Consider the following 18,675-nt stretch of genomic DNA (forward strand, 5'->3'; position numbering starts at 1 on the left):
TCTATTGCACTTCACTTCTTTCGTGCTTTTAAACTGGCAAATCCACATTTCTATCTATTTATGTATGTTGGTCGTAACCTGAATAAATTTTGGGATACGCGGGATATAAATGTTTTAAATAAAACTTTCTGCTACTTTTTTTCTGGATCCTCTTCCTCCCAAATACAGGGGTAATTTTATAACTCAGCACATATATACCAGTAAATGTTAAAATAATACACAAACTTCCATTTGGAAAATTAGCCCAGAGAATTTATGCACTTACATTATGTTTTATGTGCATATTTTATAAAGTATAGCCATAAGTTACACTCCAGTGAATTGTGTGAAAAATTTACAAAGTTATGGTACTGGTGTGCTGTAGGGGTGCTATTATCCCTGGGAGCAATTTAATGTGCTGTTTTCCTTCCCTCCTCCTCCACTCTCAAAATAAATATCATGGTGGCCCAAACCACCTTCCACCCCTTCCCACCAAAATCCACTGTGGTCCACTGGTTTCTTTGCACATCCTTCCCCTTTCCCACAAAAAAAAAAACCCATACTACTGGCTCTCTTTTACTTCCCTCCTGTCCCCTCATGCCTGCCTAAAAATCTTTAGCTGCTCAAATGCCCATCCCAGACTTCTCACATAGGGTGGGATGAACTGCTACATCCACTTGTATGAAGCATAACCAGGTTGACAGCACTTTTCTATTTGCACTTTGGAAATGTATATGTATACAGGCTTTTTTGAACAGCCATTTATAGATGGCTCATAGGTTGCCATATGCAGTATTCCTAAAAACAGCTTTGGTCCTTAATGGAATGCAAGGCATAGTACAGGAGTTAACTGTATTGGGTCCGCTGGGAATCAGCGATCATATTGTGATAAAATCTGAGCTGATACCGGGAGTGACGTCACAAAAGAAATCTCCTGTGGAGGCATTTAAGGCTCCTTTTACAAAGCCACGCTAGCGGTTTTAACACATGCGCCGGATTAGCACACACTACAGTGCACGCTAGCCGGAAATCTACCACCTGCTCAAAAGAGGCGGTAGTGGCTAGCGCGCGCACTATTCCGCGCATTAAGGCCCTAGCGCAGCTTTGTAAAAAGGAGCCCTTAATTTTTGAAAGGGTGACTATGATAAAATGAGGAAAATGGTCAAAAAGAAGCTAAAAGGATCAGTTGCAAAGGCTAGGATAATAAACCAGGCATGGATATTATTTAAAAATACCATTGTGGAACGCAAAGATTTTCTTTTTATATTTTTTAAAATAAAGTAGATCAGCGATACATTGATACAGAAAACATTTTATTATGGGGGATTTTTTGTAATGTCCGTATGGGTTTCTTCAACGATGGAGGGGCGTTTCATTTTCTTTGAAAATTAGGATCATGGTGTTGGTCATTCTTTTTTGGGCTAGTTTCTATGTTTGTATAGTGCTGCATTTGATCTATTGTCCCCCTTTTGAATATATGATTGTATTGCTATTTGCAATCTAGAATAAAAACCAATTAAATTTAAAAATAATGTGTATCAGTGGGGCTGCTCACTTTGCTCTTTGGGAAAATGGAGAAATACTAAAAATCTGAGGAGAAATATTTTGAGGGTATTTCAATCTATTTTCCAGGGCAGTGGATGCATGGTCAATATAGCAAAAATACTTAGTAGACAGACAGACACCACTTTTTCTCTTACCTTCAATACAAGCTGAATACAACTGAGCCAGTAGTTCCAGCTGTTTACGGCAAGAGACCTTCCCGACATCTGCAGAAGTCACTAAGCTATCAGAGGAGAGGCTTACACTTCGACTGAAGTGTTGTTTGGTGGGAGTGATAGGATCAAGGGCAAACCCATCTAGTGACGAGCTCTCATGCAACAATCTGTCTCTGAAATTTAAGAAGATCTAAAATAAATGGAGTTGTAGACAATATATTACCAAGGTTATTTTGACTTCTACCTCAACCCTTAATTTCACAGCATACATAGTCTTTCTCCAATAAACTGGTTAAAGAACCTTGATGCAAGGCAGAATCTGTTTGTCAAGCTGTAATGATAAAATTAACAGTTTGTTTTTTTCTAACAAGCTGTAAATAAAGTAAAATATAGAAATCCAAGCAGAATGCAAATGCTTTTCATAGCCAGGTCTGTCTAGCAGCCACATGATCTTGTTGACTGGACCGATACAGCATTCTGGTGGTGTGGGGCAGCAGGTCAGCAATGGCAGCAAAACCCGATATAGTTATTATTCAAAATTCTATCTTTATTAGTACTGGTAACTGTTTAGATCAGTGGTTCCCAACCCTGTCATGGAGGACCACCAGGCCAATAGGGTTTTCAGGCTAACCCTAATGGATATGCATGGAGCAGATTTGCATGCCTGTCACGTCCATTATATGCAAATCTCTCTCATGCATATTCATTAGGACTAACCTAAAAACCCGATTGGCCTGGTGGTCCTCCAGGACAGGGTTGGGAACCACTGGTTTAGATTATCTTGGTTGCTTAATCATCCAGGACAGTGGAGTACAATGGAGGAAGAGGACTCCTTAAGGGATACAAAGGGCTACAGTGAAATGGGAAGGATTGTGTTAGTGGGGGATTTCTGTATGTTTATAAAAGGGTAATGGAATGGTTGGGTCTGAGGGTTTTATGGACATTGTATAAGCATTTCCCTTCAAACAACCCAAAGTAAAGAGAAAAAAGCAAGCAATCTGCTTGGGTCAGGAACTAAGGGCTCCTTTTACAAAGGTGCATTAGGGCCTTAACACGCAGAATTGCGCACGCTAAATTGCCACACGCGCTAGACCTTAACGCCAGCATTGAGCTGGCGTTAATTCTAGAAGCGTAGCGTGGGTTTAGCGAGCGCACTAAAATCCTGCATGCGCTAAAAACACTAGCACACCTTAGTAAAAGGAGCCCTAAGGCTTATAAAATATGGAACAACAACTAGGTAAAAAGGTCTAGTCACTTTTTCAAATTTATTTAATTCATTTTCTATCCCATTCTCCCCAAAGAGCTCACTATCCATTTCCCAACATCTCTCTCCCTTTTCCCCACAGCACAAAATATGGCAAATAAGAAGGAAGGCCTACTCCTCTCTTATTCAACTATCATGTACTATACTGTGAATTTAATTTGCTGTTACCTTTCTTTCTTGAGCATCTCCCGTTCTTCTTGCAGGCTGCTGCTAGTGTTGACCGGCAAGGATATGCAATCTCCCACCTGTATAGCAGCAAACGTCTCAGGACTCATTCCTGATTGGAGTCTACTCTTTGGGGAGTGACTGACTGGGGTCGACGTGAAGCAGATTTTGGGCTTTGACAGCGAACGCTCTGCACTCACTGGAGTTGGATTGATCCTTCTAGATGGTTTGGTTTTGCTGTAAAGGTTAGAAAAGTGTTTTACAACTGCATAAAATGAAGATCCAAATTATACGTTATCAAAAAGAAAAAAAAAATACTGTTCAAATATGTACTTAGAAAACTGAATTATCTGCAAAGGTCATTTGTGAGTATATGTCTATGGTACAAGATCTAAGAAATCAGAACACAAATATAGGGTTCCTTTTACGAAGCCGCGTTAGTGTGTGCTATTACGCATGTTAAACCACTAATTTGCCAGCCACGCTAGCCGCTACTGCCTCCTCTTGAGCAGGTGGTAGTTTTTCAGCTAACGCAGCTTCGTAAAAGGAGCCCATAATCCCACGCTGAAGGAGTCCCTCTGTTCCAGAAGAGCTTTGATCCATGACTGAAGTTTGAGGCTTCTTTGTTTTGAAAACCCCATCATTCCCAAATCCATGCTGAACATTGCCCATGGGTATTCCAGATGTTGAGCAGAGCTAGATTGATTACCCTACCAACCTAGGGACCAAAAAGGCTGAAGGACTTGCGCAGTTGTCCGTTTGGCTTCTCGGAGTAAGAGCTCAAATGAACCAGTGATCCAGATGAGTACACCCAGATGGCACATAACTACCACCTTGGGAAAAAGATTCCTGGTGACATCGCTAAACCAAAAGGCATTGCTTAAAACTGAAAGTGCTTCCCCAAAATCAAAAATCTCCTGAATCTCTGATGTGGTGATCAGAGGGCATCTAAACATCTCTATGGCATTAACATACAGCTTTTTTCAAATGAAGAAAAACTCCAGAATTGGAAGGCATAAGATGAAGTTAAGAGGTTATAGGCCCAATGGAGTAATCTAAGGAAATATATTTTTATAGGAAGTGTGGTGAAATAGCCTCTCAGTGGAGACAAAGACTGTATCTTAAATTTAGAGCTGTACCGATTAGCATATTTTATCTACTACTCCTGAAGGAATTCCACACAAAATGAAAATGTGTGTGAAAATATTAGAAATTCTGTGCCCATTTAAAAATTCTACATTATTTGTATTTTTTTATGCAAAATTTCCCCAATCATAAGGCCTAACTACTCCCCCAGATTCTTCCTTCTCCAGTAATATAATGAAAGGGATTTTTATGTGAGAATGTGCTGCTTGTGATGCTACCTACAATGAAATGGTCATGCTGAAGTGATTGCAGCCTGTCAATCCCAGCAAGCTAGCCACAAAATCAACTTTCTATAAGTTCACCACTGCTATACCTGAGGACCTTAAGGAAGCATATGTATGGTGGAGGGTAAGAGAGTGCTAGAGAACATGCTAGAGAACATGGGCAGGAGGCTGAACCTGAAAGAGGTAGGAGGAGCAGAATGTAAGAGGGTTTGTGTGTAGTTTGGCACAGTGCAGTGCATTGGTCATATTGCGTAAGTTAGTGTAACCTTACAGCTGGTAAGAGAATATGTAACTAAAATAACATTTCAGGCTCTTTACATCCTGTCCAGTCTTTGTTCCGAGCTCCTCTGCACTGCACACTCCAGACACAGTGCTTGGAACTAAGGTTGCATAAGAACATAAGAATTGCCGTTGCTGCCCAGCAGTCCACTCACTTAGCAGCCCCCAGGTCAAAGACCAGTGCTCTAAATGAGTCCAGCCTCACCTGCTTACATCCCAGTTTAGCAGGAACTTGTCCAGCTTAGTCTTGAAACCCTGGAGGGTGTTTTCCCCTACAACAGACTCCAGAAGAGCGTTCCAGCTCTCCACCACTCTCTGGGTGAAGAAGAACTTCCTTACGTTTGTACGGAATCTATCCCCTTTCAACTTTAGAGAGTGCCCTCTTGTTCTCCCTACCTTGGAGAGTGTGAATAGTCTGTCTTTATCTACTAAGTCTATTCCCTTCAGTATTTTGAATGTTTCGATCATGTCTCCTCTTTTCAAGGGAGAAGAGGCCCAGTTTCTCCAATCTCTCACTGTACGGCAACTCCTCCAGCCCCTTAACCATTTTTTGTCGCTCTTCTCTGGACCCTTTCGAGTAGTACCGTGTCCTTCTTCATGTACGGCAACCAGTGCTGGACGCAGTACTCCAGGTGAGAGCGCACCATGGCCCAGTACAGCGGCATGTTAACCTTCTCCGATCTTTTTGTGATTCCCTTCTTTATTATTCCTAGCATTCTGTTTGCTCTTTTTGCCGCCACAGCACATTGTGCAGACGGCTTCATCGACTTGTCGATCAGAACTCCCAAGTCTCTTTCCTGGGAGGTCTCTCCAAGTATCGCCCCGGACATCCTGCATTCGTGCATGAGATTTTTAGTACCGACATGCATCACTTTGCACTTATCTACGTTGAACCTCATTTGCCATATCGATGCCCATTTCTCAAGCTTGATTATGTCACTTTGTAGATCTTCACAATCCCCCTGTGTCTTCACTACTCTGAATAACTTCGTTATCGTCCACAAATTTAATCACCTCAACTCGTTGTACCAATGTTGGATTTTTTATAAAGATGTTGCAAGATGTATGGGATTTCTGTTTTTTATTATTTTTAAATGAAGTGAGCCTGGACTTCCTCTGCTTCAGAAAGCACTTGAGAACCTGGCTCTTCTCCCAAGCCTGTATCCCACAATACAAAGGAAAAAAAACCCCACAACCCCATGTGTGACAATATAAACCAAAAAAGAAGTGGGGAAGGGACACAGTCAACTTCAGAGACAAATTTATTTGAACAATATAAATCAATGATACATATATACATATACATAAAACAAAGCAGGCATAACACATAAAACAAAGCAGGCATAACAAGGAATCTTTCAATCCTTTTTCATTCCGAGTCCAGTATGAAAAAGGATTGAAAGATTCCTTGTTATGCCTGCTTTGTTTTATGTATATATGAAAATATTTGAAATTCTGTGCCCATTTAAACATTCTGCATTATTTGTATTATATGTATAATTGACTTATATTGTTCAAATAAACTGAAGTTGATTGACTGTGTCCCTTCCCCACTTCTTTTTGGGTTTATATCTTTTCCTAAGCTTTTTATACATAGGGTGACCTTATACACTCATTTTACATCTGGGCTAGCATGCTACACACACTACAACTTAGATCTGTTCCATATATCTTGGTTAATTGTACAAAGATATTGTCTTACGTTTAGCCACCCATCTATATATCTGCACTTCGTAAGCATTAACATCATATCTATGTTATTTTATGCATGCTTACGAGGAGTGCTGTAATGTTCTCAGCCCAACCAGCCAACTTCCTAAATTCTGAGAGTTATTTTGCCACTGTAGCTGAAAAGAGTTAGCTTATTTCGTTAAGTGTCAATTTGCATGAACAAAATTCTATGTTTTGACATTGCTTCAGATCATAAATTGAACCATATTCATGTCATTCTCTTCTTGGTTAGACTGAACTTTTCAGCACCTCTCATATTAGGTGTTTCATAAATATTATGCCAACATTTATATTTCTGATACTGTATATCATGCAATCCATTCAAACTCCACTTTAGCATTAATTCAATCTTTCATTAATCTTTTCTTTCACAAATCTTCACACTTATATCCACAATTTTTTTAAAAAAATATTTAGAATATATCTTATACAGTAAAACCTTGGTTTGCGAGCATAATTCATTCCAGAAACATGCTCGTATATAAAAGCGAATTTCCCCATAAGAAATAATGGAAACTCAGATGATTCGTTCCACAACCCAAAACTTTAATACAAAATACTATGCGTACTTATATTGCAAGACCTCACTCATTTAGAACATGTAGCTAGCCTCCTCATTGGCCAGTCCTCCACTTTCCACCATATCTATATTTCATTTTTTTAATATATCTTATTCTTAAAGGAGAACTTATCTAATATTTTAAGCTGCTCTGTGCCTGGTAGTGGTGAACACAGAGCATAAAAAAGGTTACCTATCTAAACCCACATCATATAACAACATATTTAAAATACTGTTGGCTTCATCTTTCTCTGGTTTTCTTTATTAGGAGTAGTCATATTTGACTTGCAAAACAAAAAGCAACATTAGAAAGCAACAAGTAGTCAGTGTTAAAAAAAAAAAAAAAAATGGAAGAAAATGGAAAACAGATACTTCCTCTTACCTAGCCAAGCCAGAGAGAGCAGACATGGGTGGGAATTCCTCAAAACTGTCAACATTCAGCTCAGGTTTGGAAGAGCCGACTATAACAGAATCTGTTGGTTGTTTTCTGGCCCCAAATGGTGCCAAGTTTTCTTCTTTGTTATCCACCTCGTTTAGACTTTGACCCAGATCTCTGGCCACCTGCCGGCTAGAAACATGTCCAGAATTATTTTTTCGCCTTCCTCGTCTTGGTGCCTGGTCATCAGGAGCAGGTACAATGAAATCCCCTAAGCTGACTTTCTGACCAGAGCGTCTTTCACTATGGTAGGGCATAGGACTGGAACCAAAGCTTGGGCTACTATGGGAGACAATATCTGGAAAACCACTATAACTGGAAGACAGGTTTGACTTGAAGACTGAAGACCCACTGTGTGCTGAGGTGGATGAAGAAATATCCGAGATGCAGGATCTATTAGAAGTCTGTGAAAAAAGCTGCACACGGCTCCCCCTAGGCCCTGCGGTTTTCTTTTCTGAATTCCGTTCTGTCTTTTGGTTACAATGGCCACTGGATGTTTCATGGGCCTTGGCATTTGGAACTTTTGCAGGGGTTGAAGGTCCATTAGTCAGGATTTGACTGGTCTGCTCACGTAGGTAATTCAACAGGAAAGGCACAAAGTCTTTTTTAATTAAACTAAGAGAGGCAAGATTGGCATTCATATGGTTTTCCTACAAAAAGAAAAAAACATGATCAGGAAAAAGCAGCAATGATAGCCAATTTGACTAAACAACAATTTCCCTCTTCCACTGAGAAGGTAGGCTATCACTGTTAAAAATTAAATTATATAATCAGAAGAGGAACTCAAAATGTAAAAATATCAGAATAAAATTTTTCAAAGGGGAAGATGCAGTTAATTCAGGTTTCATCTTTATCCAATAGGTATCTCTGAGACCAGGTGGAAGAAGATAACCAATGGGATACTGTCATACCATGGTACAAACAATATCACAGTGGTAGGGTGAATCGAACTGGTGGAGATGTAGTATTAAATGTTAAGGAGGGCCTTGGAGTAAAAATTCTACAGGAGCTGAAACACACCTTGGCATCCCTATGGGTAGAAATCCCATGTGTAAAGGGGAAAAGGACAGTGATAGGAGTGTACTACTGTCTACTTGACCAGGATACTGAAGTGTCATCAGAAATTAGGGACAAATTGGGTAACACAATAATAAATGGGCAATTTCAACTACAGCAATATTGACTGTGGAAATGTAACATCAGGGCATGCTAGGGAGTTAAAATTCCTTGATGAAATCAAGGACTTCCTTATGGAGCAGTTGGTTCAGGAACTGACAAAAGCAAAGCAACTCTATGTTAGGAGTCACCGCCCAGGAAAAGGATCTAGGTATCATCGTTGAGGATACATTGAAACCCTCAGCTCAGTGTACAGCTAAGAAAGCAGTTAGAATGTTAGGAATTATCAGAAAAGGAATGGAAAATAAAGATGAAAATGTTATAATACCTTTATATTGCTCAATATAAAGGCACCTCAAATACTGTGTACAATTCTAGTCACTGTACCTCAAAAAAGATAAAATGAAATTAGAAAAGGAAAAAGGTACAGCAAAAGGCATAGGATGAGTTCCCTATGGGGAAAAGCGGCTAGGGCTCTTCAGCTTTAAGAAGAGACAGCTAAGGGGAGATTTGATAGAGGTCTATAAAATACACTTCTCCTTCCATATTTGCAGGGGTTAGGGGCAAAGCCAGCCCACAATTATGGAAAAATCGTGAATAATCTTTAGGGCTGATTGACCCACCCCTGCCTCCCGGACCTCTCCCACCTTACCTGGTGGTCTAGCCGTGAAGTGGGGCAAGAGCAATCTTCCTACACTCCTGCCACATGCAGCGCCATCAACAAAAATGGCTGCCATGAGTTCCTGTGGTCTCACGAGACTAGAGTGGGAACTCATAGCAGCCATTTTTTCAATGGCTCTGCACAGGGCAGGAGCATAGAAAGATCGCTCATGTCACACTTCACCAATAAACCACCTGGAGAGGTCCAGGAGGCGGGGGTGGGTCAGGGATTAGAAACTCGCAAGTAACCAAAGTCGCGAGTCCTAAACCCATGAATTTGGAAGGAGAAGTATACTGAGCGGGATTGAAAGGGTAGATGTGAATCACTTGTTTACTACTTCCAAAAATACAAGGACTAGGGGGCATACGATGAAGCTACTAAATAGTACATTTAAAACAAACCGAATAAAACATTTCTTTAATCGACATGTAATCAAACTCTGGAATTTGTTGCCAGAGAATGTGATGAAATCAGTTAGCATAGCACAGTTTAAAAAAAAGTTTGGATAATTTCCTAAAAGGGAAGTCCATAGGCTTGGAGAAATCCACTGCTTATTCCTAGGATAAGCATCATAAAATCTATTTCACTCCTCGGAATCTTGCCAGTTACCTGTGACCTGGGTTGGAAACAGGATACTGGGTTTGATGGACCATTGGTCTGTCCCAGTATGGCAATAGTCTTCATTCATTTTTCAGTTGGGGCCATTTCGAGTCCAAAAAAGCTGAAGGAGAACCGACAAATATCTTCCTACTTGGGGCCAAACAACCAAAATTTCTGGACTTCTATCTCCACCCTGAAGAGACGCTGCTTAGCCTTTCACTATTCCTCCCATTTAAGGAAATGACCAAGACAAGACGTGCAATGTATTTCCAAATCAGATAATACTTTTATTTGTAATTAGAGTATATAAAATGTAGTGTACCAGTAATAAATTGATATTATCAGACTGGAAATGCAATGGAGAGAAATATAAACAGAAGCTGGCAGAACCTGAATGTATGTATCGGTCTCTGCCTTAGAGCCGCAAGAAATGCTCATCATATAGGCTTAATTTTGGTCTACACCCCTACTCCTGTGCCAACCCTGTTGTTGTTATGTTATTTCAATTGATGCAAAATTGCCTCTATACTGCCCTTTTCCTTATTGCCTCCTTGTTTCATTTTACACAGTTGAGAAGCCACTATACTCATTCGATAGTCCACGATATCGCCTTTTTATCCAGTTGTAATCTGTATGGTATCCCAGAATGTGGCTTATATACCTTTAGGACCCCTGAGAAAGGAGTTTCTTTCGAAACATGGACAGTCAAGTCCTGGTTCATCACTCCTTTGGACACAAATTTATGTTTAAGCAGCGCTTGTTGAATAAAGACTTGGCACCCTGTACATCGGGGTTTCTCAACGCGCAGTATGGGCCGCTCGTTGGGGATACACAGGATGACCGCTGCCCATCCCCCACCCATCTGCTCGCCGCCACTCGCCACCCACCCACTATATTTAATTATAGCCCTACTGGTGCCGCAACTACAGGAAGGGAATGGCCAGGCACACCAACCCACAAGCCTTCCACGTGATGTCAATTCTGATATCGGAAAGAAGGTGGGGCCAGCCCAAGCAGATATGGGCTGGCCCGGACCATCTCTCAGAACTGACATTGGGGGGGAAGGCTTCTGGACCTGCGGCGGGCAATCGCTGCATGCACCTGGCCTTCCTTTCTCTTCCTGTAGTTGTGGTACCACCGGGGCTGTAATTAAATGTAGTGGGCGGGTGGCGAAGGGGAAGGAGGAAGAATTGGCGGTGGGTCAGATTGGGGGCAGGCAGGCTTCAGCGGAGGGCGGGAGGTAATTAAATGGAGTGGGTAGGTGTCGGATGGCAGCAGGTCAGCTTTGGGGGCAGGAAGGCTTCGGTGCAGCTTCGGGGGAGGAAGAGGGCAGTAACTTGGGACATAGGAGGGAGAGAGGGAGAGAATAGAAAGGGACAATTGTTGGGCCTGAGTTCAGAAAGAAAGGATGCACAATCGGAAGGAAATGCAACCAGAGACTCATGAAATCGCCAGACAACAAAGGTAGGAAAAAGCACAGTTACTTACCGTAACAGGTGTTATCTAGGGACAGCAGGCAGCTATTCTCACATATGGGCGACGTCATCAGCGGAGCCCAGTTGCGGAAGCTCATAAGCAGACTTGCTTGAATAAACTAGAAGTTTCGACTCGACCGCACTGCGCATGCGCAAGTGCCTTCCCGCCCAGCGTAGGGCGCGTCTCCTCAGTTCAGATAGCTAGCAGAGAAGCCAACCAGGGGAGGTGGGGGGGGTTATAAGAATAGCTGCCTGCTGTCCCTGGATAACACCTGTTACGGTAAGTAACTATGCTTTATTCCAGGACAAGCAGGCAGCCTATTCTCACATATGGGTGACCTCCAAGCTAACCAGAATGGGATGGTGGGAGCGTTGGCAATTTAGGAGAATAAATTTTGTAAAACTTTTGGCCAAACTGTCCATCCCGTCTAGAGAAAACATCCAGAGAATAGTGAGAAGTGAAAGTATGAACCGTAATTTCAAACCGTTCTTCAGATATGTTAAAGGGAAACAGCCAGCTAGGGAGGAGGTGGGACCGCTGAATGATGGAGTCAGGAAGGGAGTAGTGAAGGAGGAGAAAGAAGTCGCGGAAAGACTGAACATGTTCTTTTCGTCTGTATTTACAAACGAAGACACAACCAACATACCGGAACCTGAGCAATTCTTCAATGGAAATCAAGCAGAAAAATTAACCGAGAGCGAACAGAATGCTAGGTATAATCAAGAAGGGTATTACAGCCAGGACGAAAGAAGTTATCCTGCCGCTGTATCGGGCGATGGTGCGCCCACACCTGGAATACTGTGTCCAGTTTTGGTCGCTATACCTTAAGAAGGATATGGCGTTACTCAAGAGAGTTCAGAGAAGAGCGACACGTCTGATAAAAGGGATGGAAAACCTTTCATACGCTGAGAGATTGGAGAAACTAGGTCTCTTTTCCCTGGAGAAGAGGAGACTTAGAGGGGATATGATAGAGACTTATAAGATCATGAGGGGCATAGAGAGAGTAGAGAGGGACAGATTCTTCAAACTTTCAAAAAATAAAAGAACAAGAGGCCATTCGGAAAAGTTGAAAGGGGACAGATTCAATACAAATGCCAGGAAGTTCTTCTTTACCCAACGTGTGGTGGACACTTGGAATGTGCTTCCAGAGGACGTTATAGGGCAGAATACAGTACTGGGATTTAAGAGAGGATTGGACATTTTTCTGCTGGAAAAGGGACTAGAAGGGTATAAATAGAGGATTACTGCTCAGGTCCTGGACCTGTTGGGCCGCCGCGTGAGCGGACTGCTGGGCAAGATGGACCTCAGGTCTGACCCAGCAGAGGCATTGCTTATGTTCTTATGTTCTTATGAGGACCAAGTAGCAGCCTTGCAAATTTCCTCAATAGGTGTAGATCTGAGGAAAGCTACTGAAGATACCATTGCTCTGACTTTATGGGCTGTGACTCTACTGTGTGGGTGTAATCCAGCCTGGGCATAGCAGAATGAGATACAAGCAGCCATCCAGTTGGAGATGGTACGCTTAGAAATAGGATGTCCCAACTTATTTTGATCGAAGGAGACAAAAAGTTGAGGAGCAGTTCTGTGTGGTTTGGTGCGTTCCAAATAGAAGGCCAAAACACGTTTACAGTCCAGAGTATGAAGAGCTACTTCTCCAGGATGAGAATGAGGCTTTGGAAAGAATACTGGAAGAACAATGGATTGGTTGAGATGAAATTCCAATACCACTTTAGGGAGGAATTTAGGATGAGTACGAAGAACCACTTTGTTGTGATGGAACACCATGAAAGGTGGATCAGCAACTAAAGTTTGCAGTTCACTGACTCGTCGAGCAGAAGTGAGGGCAATAAGAAACACCACTTTCCAAGTGAGATACTTCAGATGAGCCTGGTCATTTGGTTCAAATGGAGGCTTCATCAGTTGAGCAAGGACAACATTGAGGTCCCAAACCACAGGAAGTGGTTTGAGAGGAGGTTTGACATTGAAAAGTCCTTTCATGAATCTGGAAACCACCAGATGAGCAGAGAAGGGTTTCCTTTTGATAGGCTGATGGAAAGCTGCAATTGCACCGAGATGGACTTGGATCGATGTAGACTTGAGGCCATAAGTTGATAAGTGCAAAAGATAATCCAAAACAGAAGATAAGGAGGAATGTTGGGGCTCCTTATCATGAGAAAAACACCACGTAGAAAATCTAGTCCATTTTTGGTGATAGCATTGTCGAGTGGTAGGTTTCCTAGAAGCCTCTAAAACGTCTCTGACAGGTTGAGAAAACTGCAGAGGAGTCATGTTGAGAGATACCAGGTGTAGAGACTGCAGGTTGGGATGAAGTAGAGATCCTTGGCTCTGTGTAAGCAGAGAAGGAAACACTGGAAGGAGGAATGGCTCCCTGCTGCTGAGTTGAAGTAGAAGGGAGTACCAAGGCTGTCTGGGCCACCGAGGAGCAATCAGAATCATGGTGGCATGATTGTTCTTTAGCTTGACCAAAGTCTTGAGAATGAGAGGGAATATAGGAAATGCATAGAGGAAGAGATTCATCCATTCCAGAAGAAAAGCATCTGCCTCGAGGTGATGAGGAGAGTATATCCTGGAGCAGAACTGAGGCAGTTTGTAATTGTGGGGAGCTGCAAAGAGGTCTATCCGAGGTGTTCCCCACTGTGAAAAAACGTGATGTAGAGGCAAGGAATGGAGTATCCATTCGTGAGGTTGCAGAAGACGATTCAAGTTATCCACCAAGCAATTCTTCGCCCCTTGGATATAGACAGCTTTGAGGAAGGTGTTGTGGCAGATTGCCCAGTCCCAAACCTTCATAGCTTCTTGACAAAGGGAGACAGATCCCGTCCCTCCCTGCTTGTTGACATAATACATGGTGACTTGGTTGTCTGTCCGAATGAGAACTACCTGGTCGTGAAGATGTTGAAAAGCGTTGAGAGCCTTGAAAATCGCTCCGAGTTCCGACAGATTGATGTGACATTGACGATCCGTACTGGTTCAGTGGCCTTGTGTATGGAGACCATTGAGATGAGTGCCCCAAGTGTAGGTTGAAGAGTCTGTCGTGAGGACCTTCTGATGAGGGGGCATTTGAAAAAGCAAGCCTCTGGAGAGACTGGAAGAGAGCATCCACCAACGGAGAGACTGCTTCAAAGAAGGAGTGACTGTGATGTGTTGAGAAAGTGGGTCGCAAACCTGCGTACATTGAGAAGCCAGGGTCCACTGAGGAATTCTGAGGTGAAGTCTGGCAAAAGGAGTCATGTGTACTATGGAGGCCATGTGACCTAGTAGTACAATCATGCTGATATGGAAGAGCGGGAAGACACTGCATGACAGAGTTGAAGTAGAGCTTCCAGACGTTGTTGTAGAAGGAATGCTCCGAGTTGGATAGTATCCAGAACAGCTCTGATGAATTGTAGATTCTGTGAGGGCTGAAGTTGGGATTTGGGAAAGTTGATTTCGAATCCCAAACTTTGTAGGAACCAGGTAGTCCGCTGGGTCACTACAATAACCCCCTGAGATGTTGAATCTTTGATAGCCAGTCGTCCAGGTAGGGAAATACCTGAAGACCATGGTTCCTTAGAGCTGCTGCTACCACTACAAGGCACTTGGTGAACACCCTGGGAGATGAAGCCAGGCCGAAGGGCAGCACTCTGTATTGAAAATGCAGATTCCCCACCCGAAATCTGAGGTATTGACGGGAGGCCGGATGAATGGGAATATGATTGTAGGCCTCCTTGTGATCCAGAGAGCATAACCAGTCGTTCTGCTCGAGAAAGGGATAAAGGGATGCCAGGGATAACATTCGAAATTTTTCTTTGACCAAAAATTGGTTGAGAGCCTTGAGATCTAGAATGGGCCGCAGATTGCCCGTCTTCTTCGGAACAAGGAAGTAACGGGAATAAAACCCCCTGTTCTGCTGTTCCAAAGGAACTGGTTCGATGGCATGGAGACAAAGCAGAGCTTGAGCTTCATGAAGAAGAAGGGCGGTCTGGGATGGACTCGAAGGATACTCTCTTGGAGGAAGGTCTGGAGGAACCTGGGTGAAATGAAGAGAGTAACCTTCCTTGATGATGGTGAGCACCCAGAGGTCGGATGTAATTGTCGTCCATCGATGGTAAAAATGATGGAGACGACCTCCTCTATAGGGGGAAAAGAAGGCAGAGTCAGAACGGTGGAGGTTATGCTCTGTTTTAAACAGTCAAAAAGGCTGAGTAGCCTTAAGAACAGCAGAAGGTTGAGATTTTTGTTGCTTCTCAGGCTGCTGTTTCTTAGGAGGAGGGTGATTGTAAGGAGCCGTACTCGGAGCAAAACGCTTCTGATATATAGGAGAAGAGTGTGCAGGTTTGGCAGGAGCTAGCTTTGGCTTAGGTCTGACAATAGAAGCAAAGGATTTTTCATATTCAGACAATTTCTTGGTGGCTGCTTCGATGGATTCATCAAAGAGGTCATTGCCTGCACAAGGAATATTGGCCAAGAGGTCCTGAAGATTGGGGTCCATGTCAATGGTGCGAAGCCAGGCAAGGCGACGCATGGCTACAGAGCAAGCAGCTGCCCGGGCAGACAACTCGAAGGCATCATAAAATGACTGAAGGAGATGTAATCTGAGTTGTGATAAAGAAGCAATGACTTCTTGAAATTCAAAGTGCTTTTGAGTATCCAAATAAGTCAAGAACTTTGGTAATAGAGTGATGAGGAACTCAAAATAAGTAATAAAATGAAAATTATAATTGAGGACTTTAGAGGACATCATGGCATTTTGATAGATGCGACATCCGAATTTGTCCATAGTTTTCCCTTCCCTTCCCGGAGGAACGGTGGCATAAACCTTGGAAGGATGGAACCTCTTCAAGGAGGACTCGACAAGCAGGGACTGATGAGATAACTGTGAGTTGTCAAGCTCTTTGCGATGTACAGTTTTATACCTAGAGTCCAATTTGCCTGGAACAGCCGGTATGGTATAAGGGGTCTCCAGGCATCGGCCAAAAGTCTGAGACAAAAGCTTGTGAAGAGGAAGCTTAAGTGACTCTGCTGGAGGTTGAGGGAGATGCATGACTTCGAGGTACTCCTTAGAGTATTTGGAAACAGCATCTAATTGAAGATCCAAAGCAACAGCCATCTGACGAAGAAAAGATGAGAAAGATAGCTGATCTGCCAATGCTTTGCCTTGAGAAGGACTCGAGGTCATCGAGGCAGCCTGGGTCGAAGATGAAGCTTCGGCAGGAAAAAAAGGCATCAAAAGAATATGGAGACTTGGACGAAGCAATCAAACCGCTGCCTCCTCGGTCTGCCCCAGCAGACGGACGGAAGATTGAAAATTTTTTTTTAAAACTAGAAATAAAAGAAATAAAGTAAGAACAGCGATTCGTGAAGAAAAAAATACAAACCGCGGCTCAGAGAAGGCACGAAGTAACGAAGTTAAACGCAGAGAGTCAAAGATGGACTTCTTGGCTCTGCGGAAAACTGAGAACTGAGGAGACGCGCCCTACGCTGGGCAGGAAGGTACTAGCACATGCGCGGTGCGGTTGATTCGAAACTTCTAGTTTCTTCAAGCAAGTCTGCTTGCGAGCTTCCGCATCCGGGCTCCGCTGATGTCACCCATATGTGAGAATAGGCTGCCTGCTTATCCTGGGATAAATAATTTTATTTTCAATTTAGTGATCAAAATGTGTCCGTTTTGAGAATTTATATCTGCTGTCTATATTTTGCACTATATTTGTCTATTTTTCTATAGTTGTTACTGAGTTGACATTGCATATTTTAAAGTCAACATCTTTGAAACACCCCCAATGATAATTAACATTTTCTCTGTGTAGTGTGCTATGTGTTTTTTTTAATTTTGTGGTTACCATTATGTATTAATAGGATTAAATTGTGTGTATATGAAAAATGGATGGAAGAAATTGCATTACAATTAGTATTACTATTATGGGGTAGAGTCAGGAGCGGAGTTTGGGCGGGGTTACTCTGTTGGTATTTGTTAGGCTTAGGGGTACTTGGCTTGAAAAGGTTGAGAAACTGCTGGACATCATCTTTTTCCTTTTGTTCGCTCCATGTTCTTGTGCCCATATCTGGAAGATTGTTCACTGTCCTTTGTAGGTTTTCTGTGGTCAGGTCCTTTGTCCAGATGTGTCTGGTCAGTTGTTGACTCAGCAGTTGCTAGAAGTTACACAAGTTGGCTTAGCAGTTAGTAATAGAGTACTTGTTTATCTGCTGACACACATCACCTGGTTTCTTCTGTTGCAAGCTTGTGCTCTTTCTTGAGAAACGAAACTTATCTGACCACAAGTTCTTCCTTAGTTTAGTCACAGTAGAAATGTCTTTTAATTTGCACTTGTAGGAGTGACTGTATTTCATGGAGTTTACTGTCATAGCACCCCTCTTCAACCAGAACACCTGGTCTCAGTCATACATACAAAAAACAAACAAAAAATCCTTTTCAAATATAAACCCACAAACTAAAAGTATTATTGTACACAAATGAAACCCTAATATGCCAGATTCTGCACACAGTATACTACAACAGAAATAGAAAGAAATGCATTTCTTCCTGAACAGTCCAAAATAAAAAAAGAGATGTAAATTTTCAAAACTGACATATTTCAATCACTAAATTTAAAATAAAAACATTTTTCCTACCATTGTTATCTGGTGATTTTATTTTTCTAATCATCTTGTTCCCTCTGTGCTCTTAACTCTGTTTCCAATGCCTCCTTATACATTTGCTGTTTCTTTCCTCTCCTTCACTTTTTGCAGTACATCCATCATTTGCACCAATTTTCATATTCAGTTTTCTTCTATTTTTCTGCCTCCATCTCAGATCTATCTATCTCTCCATTTCCTCCCCCATTTCCCTCCCCTCCATCCATGTGCCCCCAATTCCTCTCCTCTCTGCCCTCCCATTCAGCATATTATTATTATTCTTCCCCCTCCCCCAAATGTTCTCTCCACTCATTTTTAAAGCGCCCCTCAACCATAAAAACTACAAGGAGATTGCAGGAGCAGCAGAAATTCTCTAGCACTGCCCATGGTCTCCTCTGCACTTTTTCTTTGCTGTGATCTGCCCAAGGGGAAACAGAAGCTGCTGCAGAGGGGAGGGAATGGACCACAGCAGAACAGTACAAAGGCAGCCATCGCTAGCATCCTCCTTGTAGCTTTTGAGGTGAAACCCGGTGGGGAGCTGCAAGCCACACAAGAGGTCTTATGATCTTAAGAGGTGTGTGGCCTTAACCTGCACTGCTGGGCCTGGGAAACTGCAGGCTAGTATAATACCTGGTCCCTATACTATCTGCTCTTCCATTTAAGACCTCAGCGGTGCAAGCTGTGAGTA

General features: G+C 42.5%; 1 protein-coding gene across 5 annotated transcripts in view; it reads right to left on the reverse strand.

Moving 5' to 3' along the window:
* The window catches only part of CDAN1 (codanin 1), a 122,995-nt gene that overhangs the window by 103,250 nt on the left and 1,070 nt on the right, over positions 1-18,675 (reverse strand). For 3 of the 5 annotated variants that reach the window (XM_033951365.1, XM_033951364.1, XM_033951363.1), the window contains exons 2-4: positions 7,448-8,151; positions 3,130-3,363; positions 1,680-1,870 (exon numbers count right to left, since the gene is read on the reverse strand). In XM_033951365.1, the coding sequence (XP_033807256.1) occupies positions 1,680-1,870; positions 3,130-3,363; positions 7,448-8,151 (1,129 nt within the window). Of the gene's footprint in view, positions 1-1,679; positions 1,871-3,129; positions 3,364-7,447; positions 8,152-9,887; positions 9,978-17,572; positions 17,719-18,675 lie in introns of those variants that run through there. The other 2 variants (XM_033951367.1, XM_033951366.1) reach the window with 2 other exon arrangements.

This window comes from Geotrypetes seraphini, chromosome 7 (genome assembly GCF_902459505.1).
Source record: "Geotrypetes seraphini chromosome 7, aGeoSer1.1, whole genome shotgun sequence".
Lineage (NCBI taxonomy): Eukaryota > Metazoa > Chordata > Amphibia > Gymnophiona > Dermophiidae > Geotrypetes > Geotrypetes seraphini.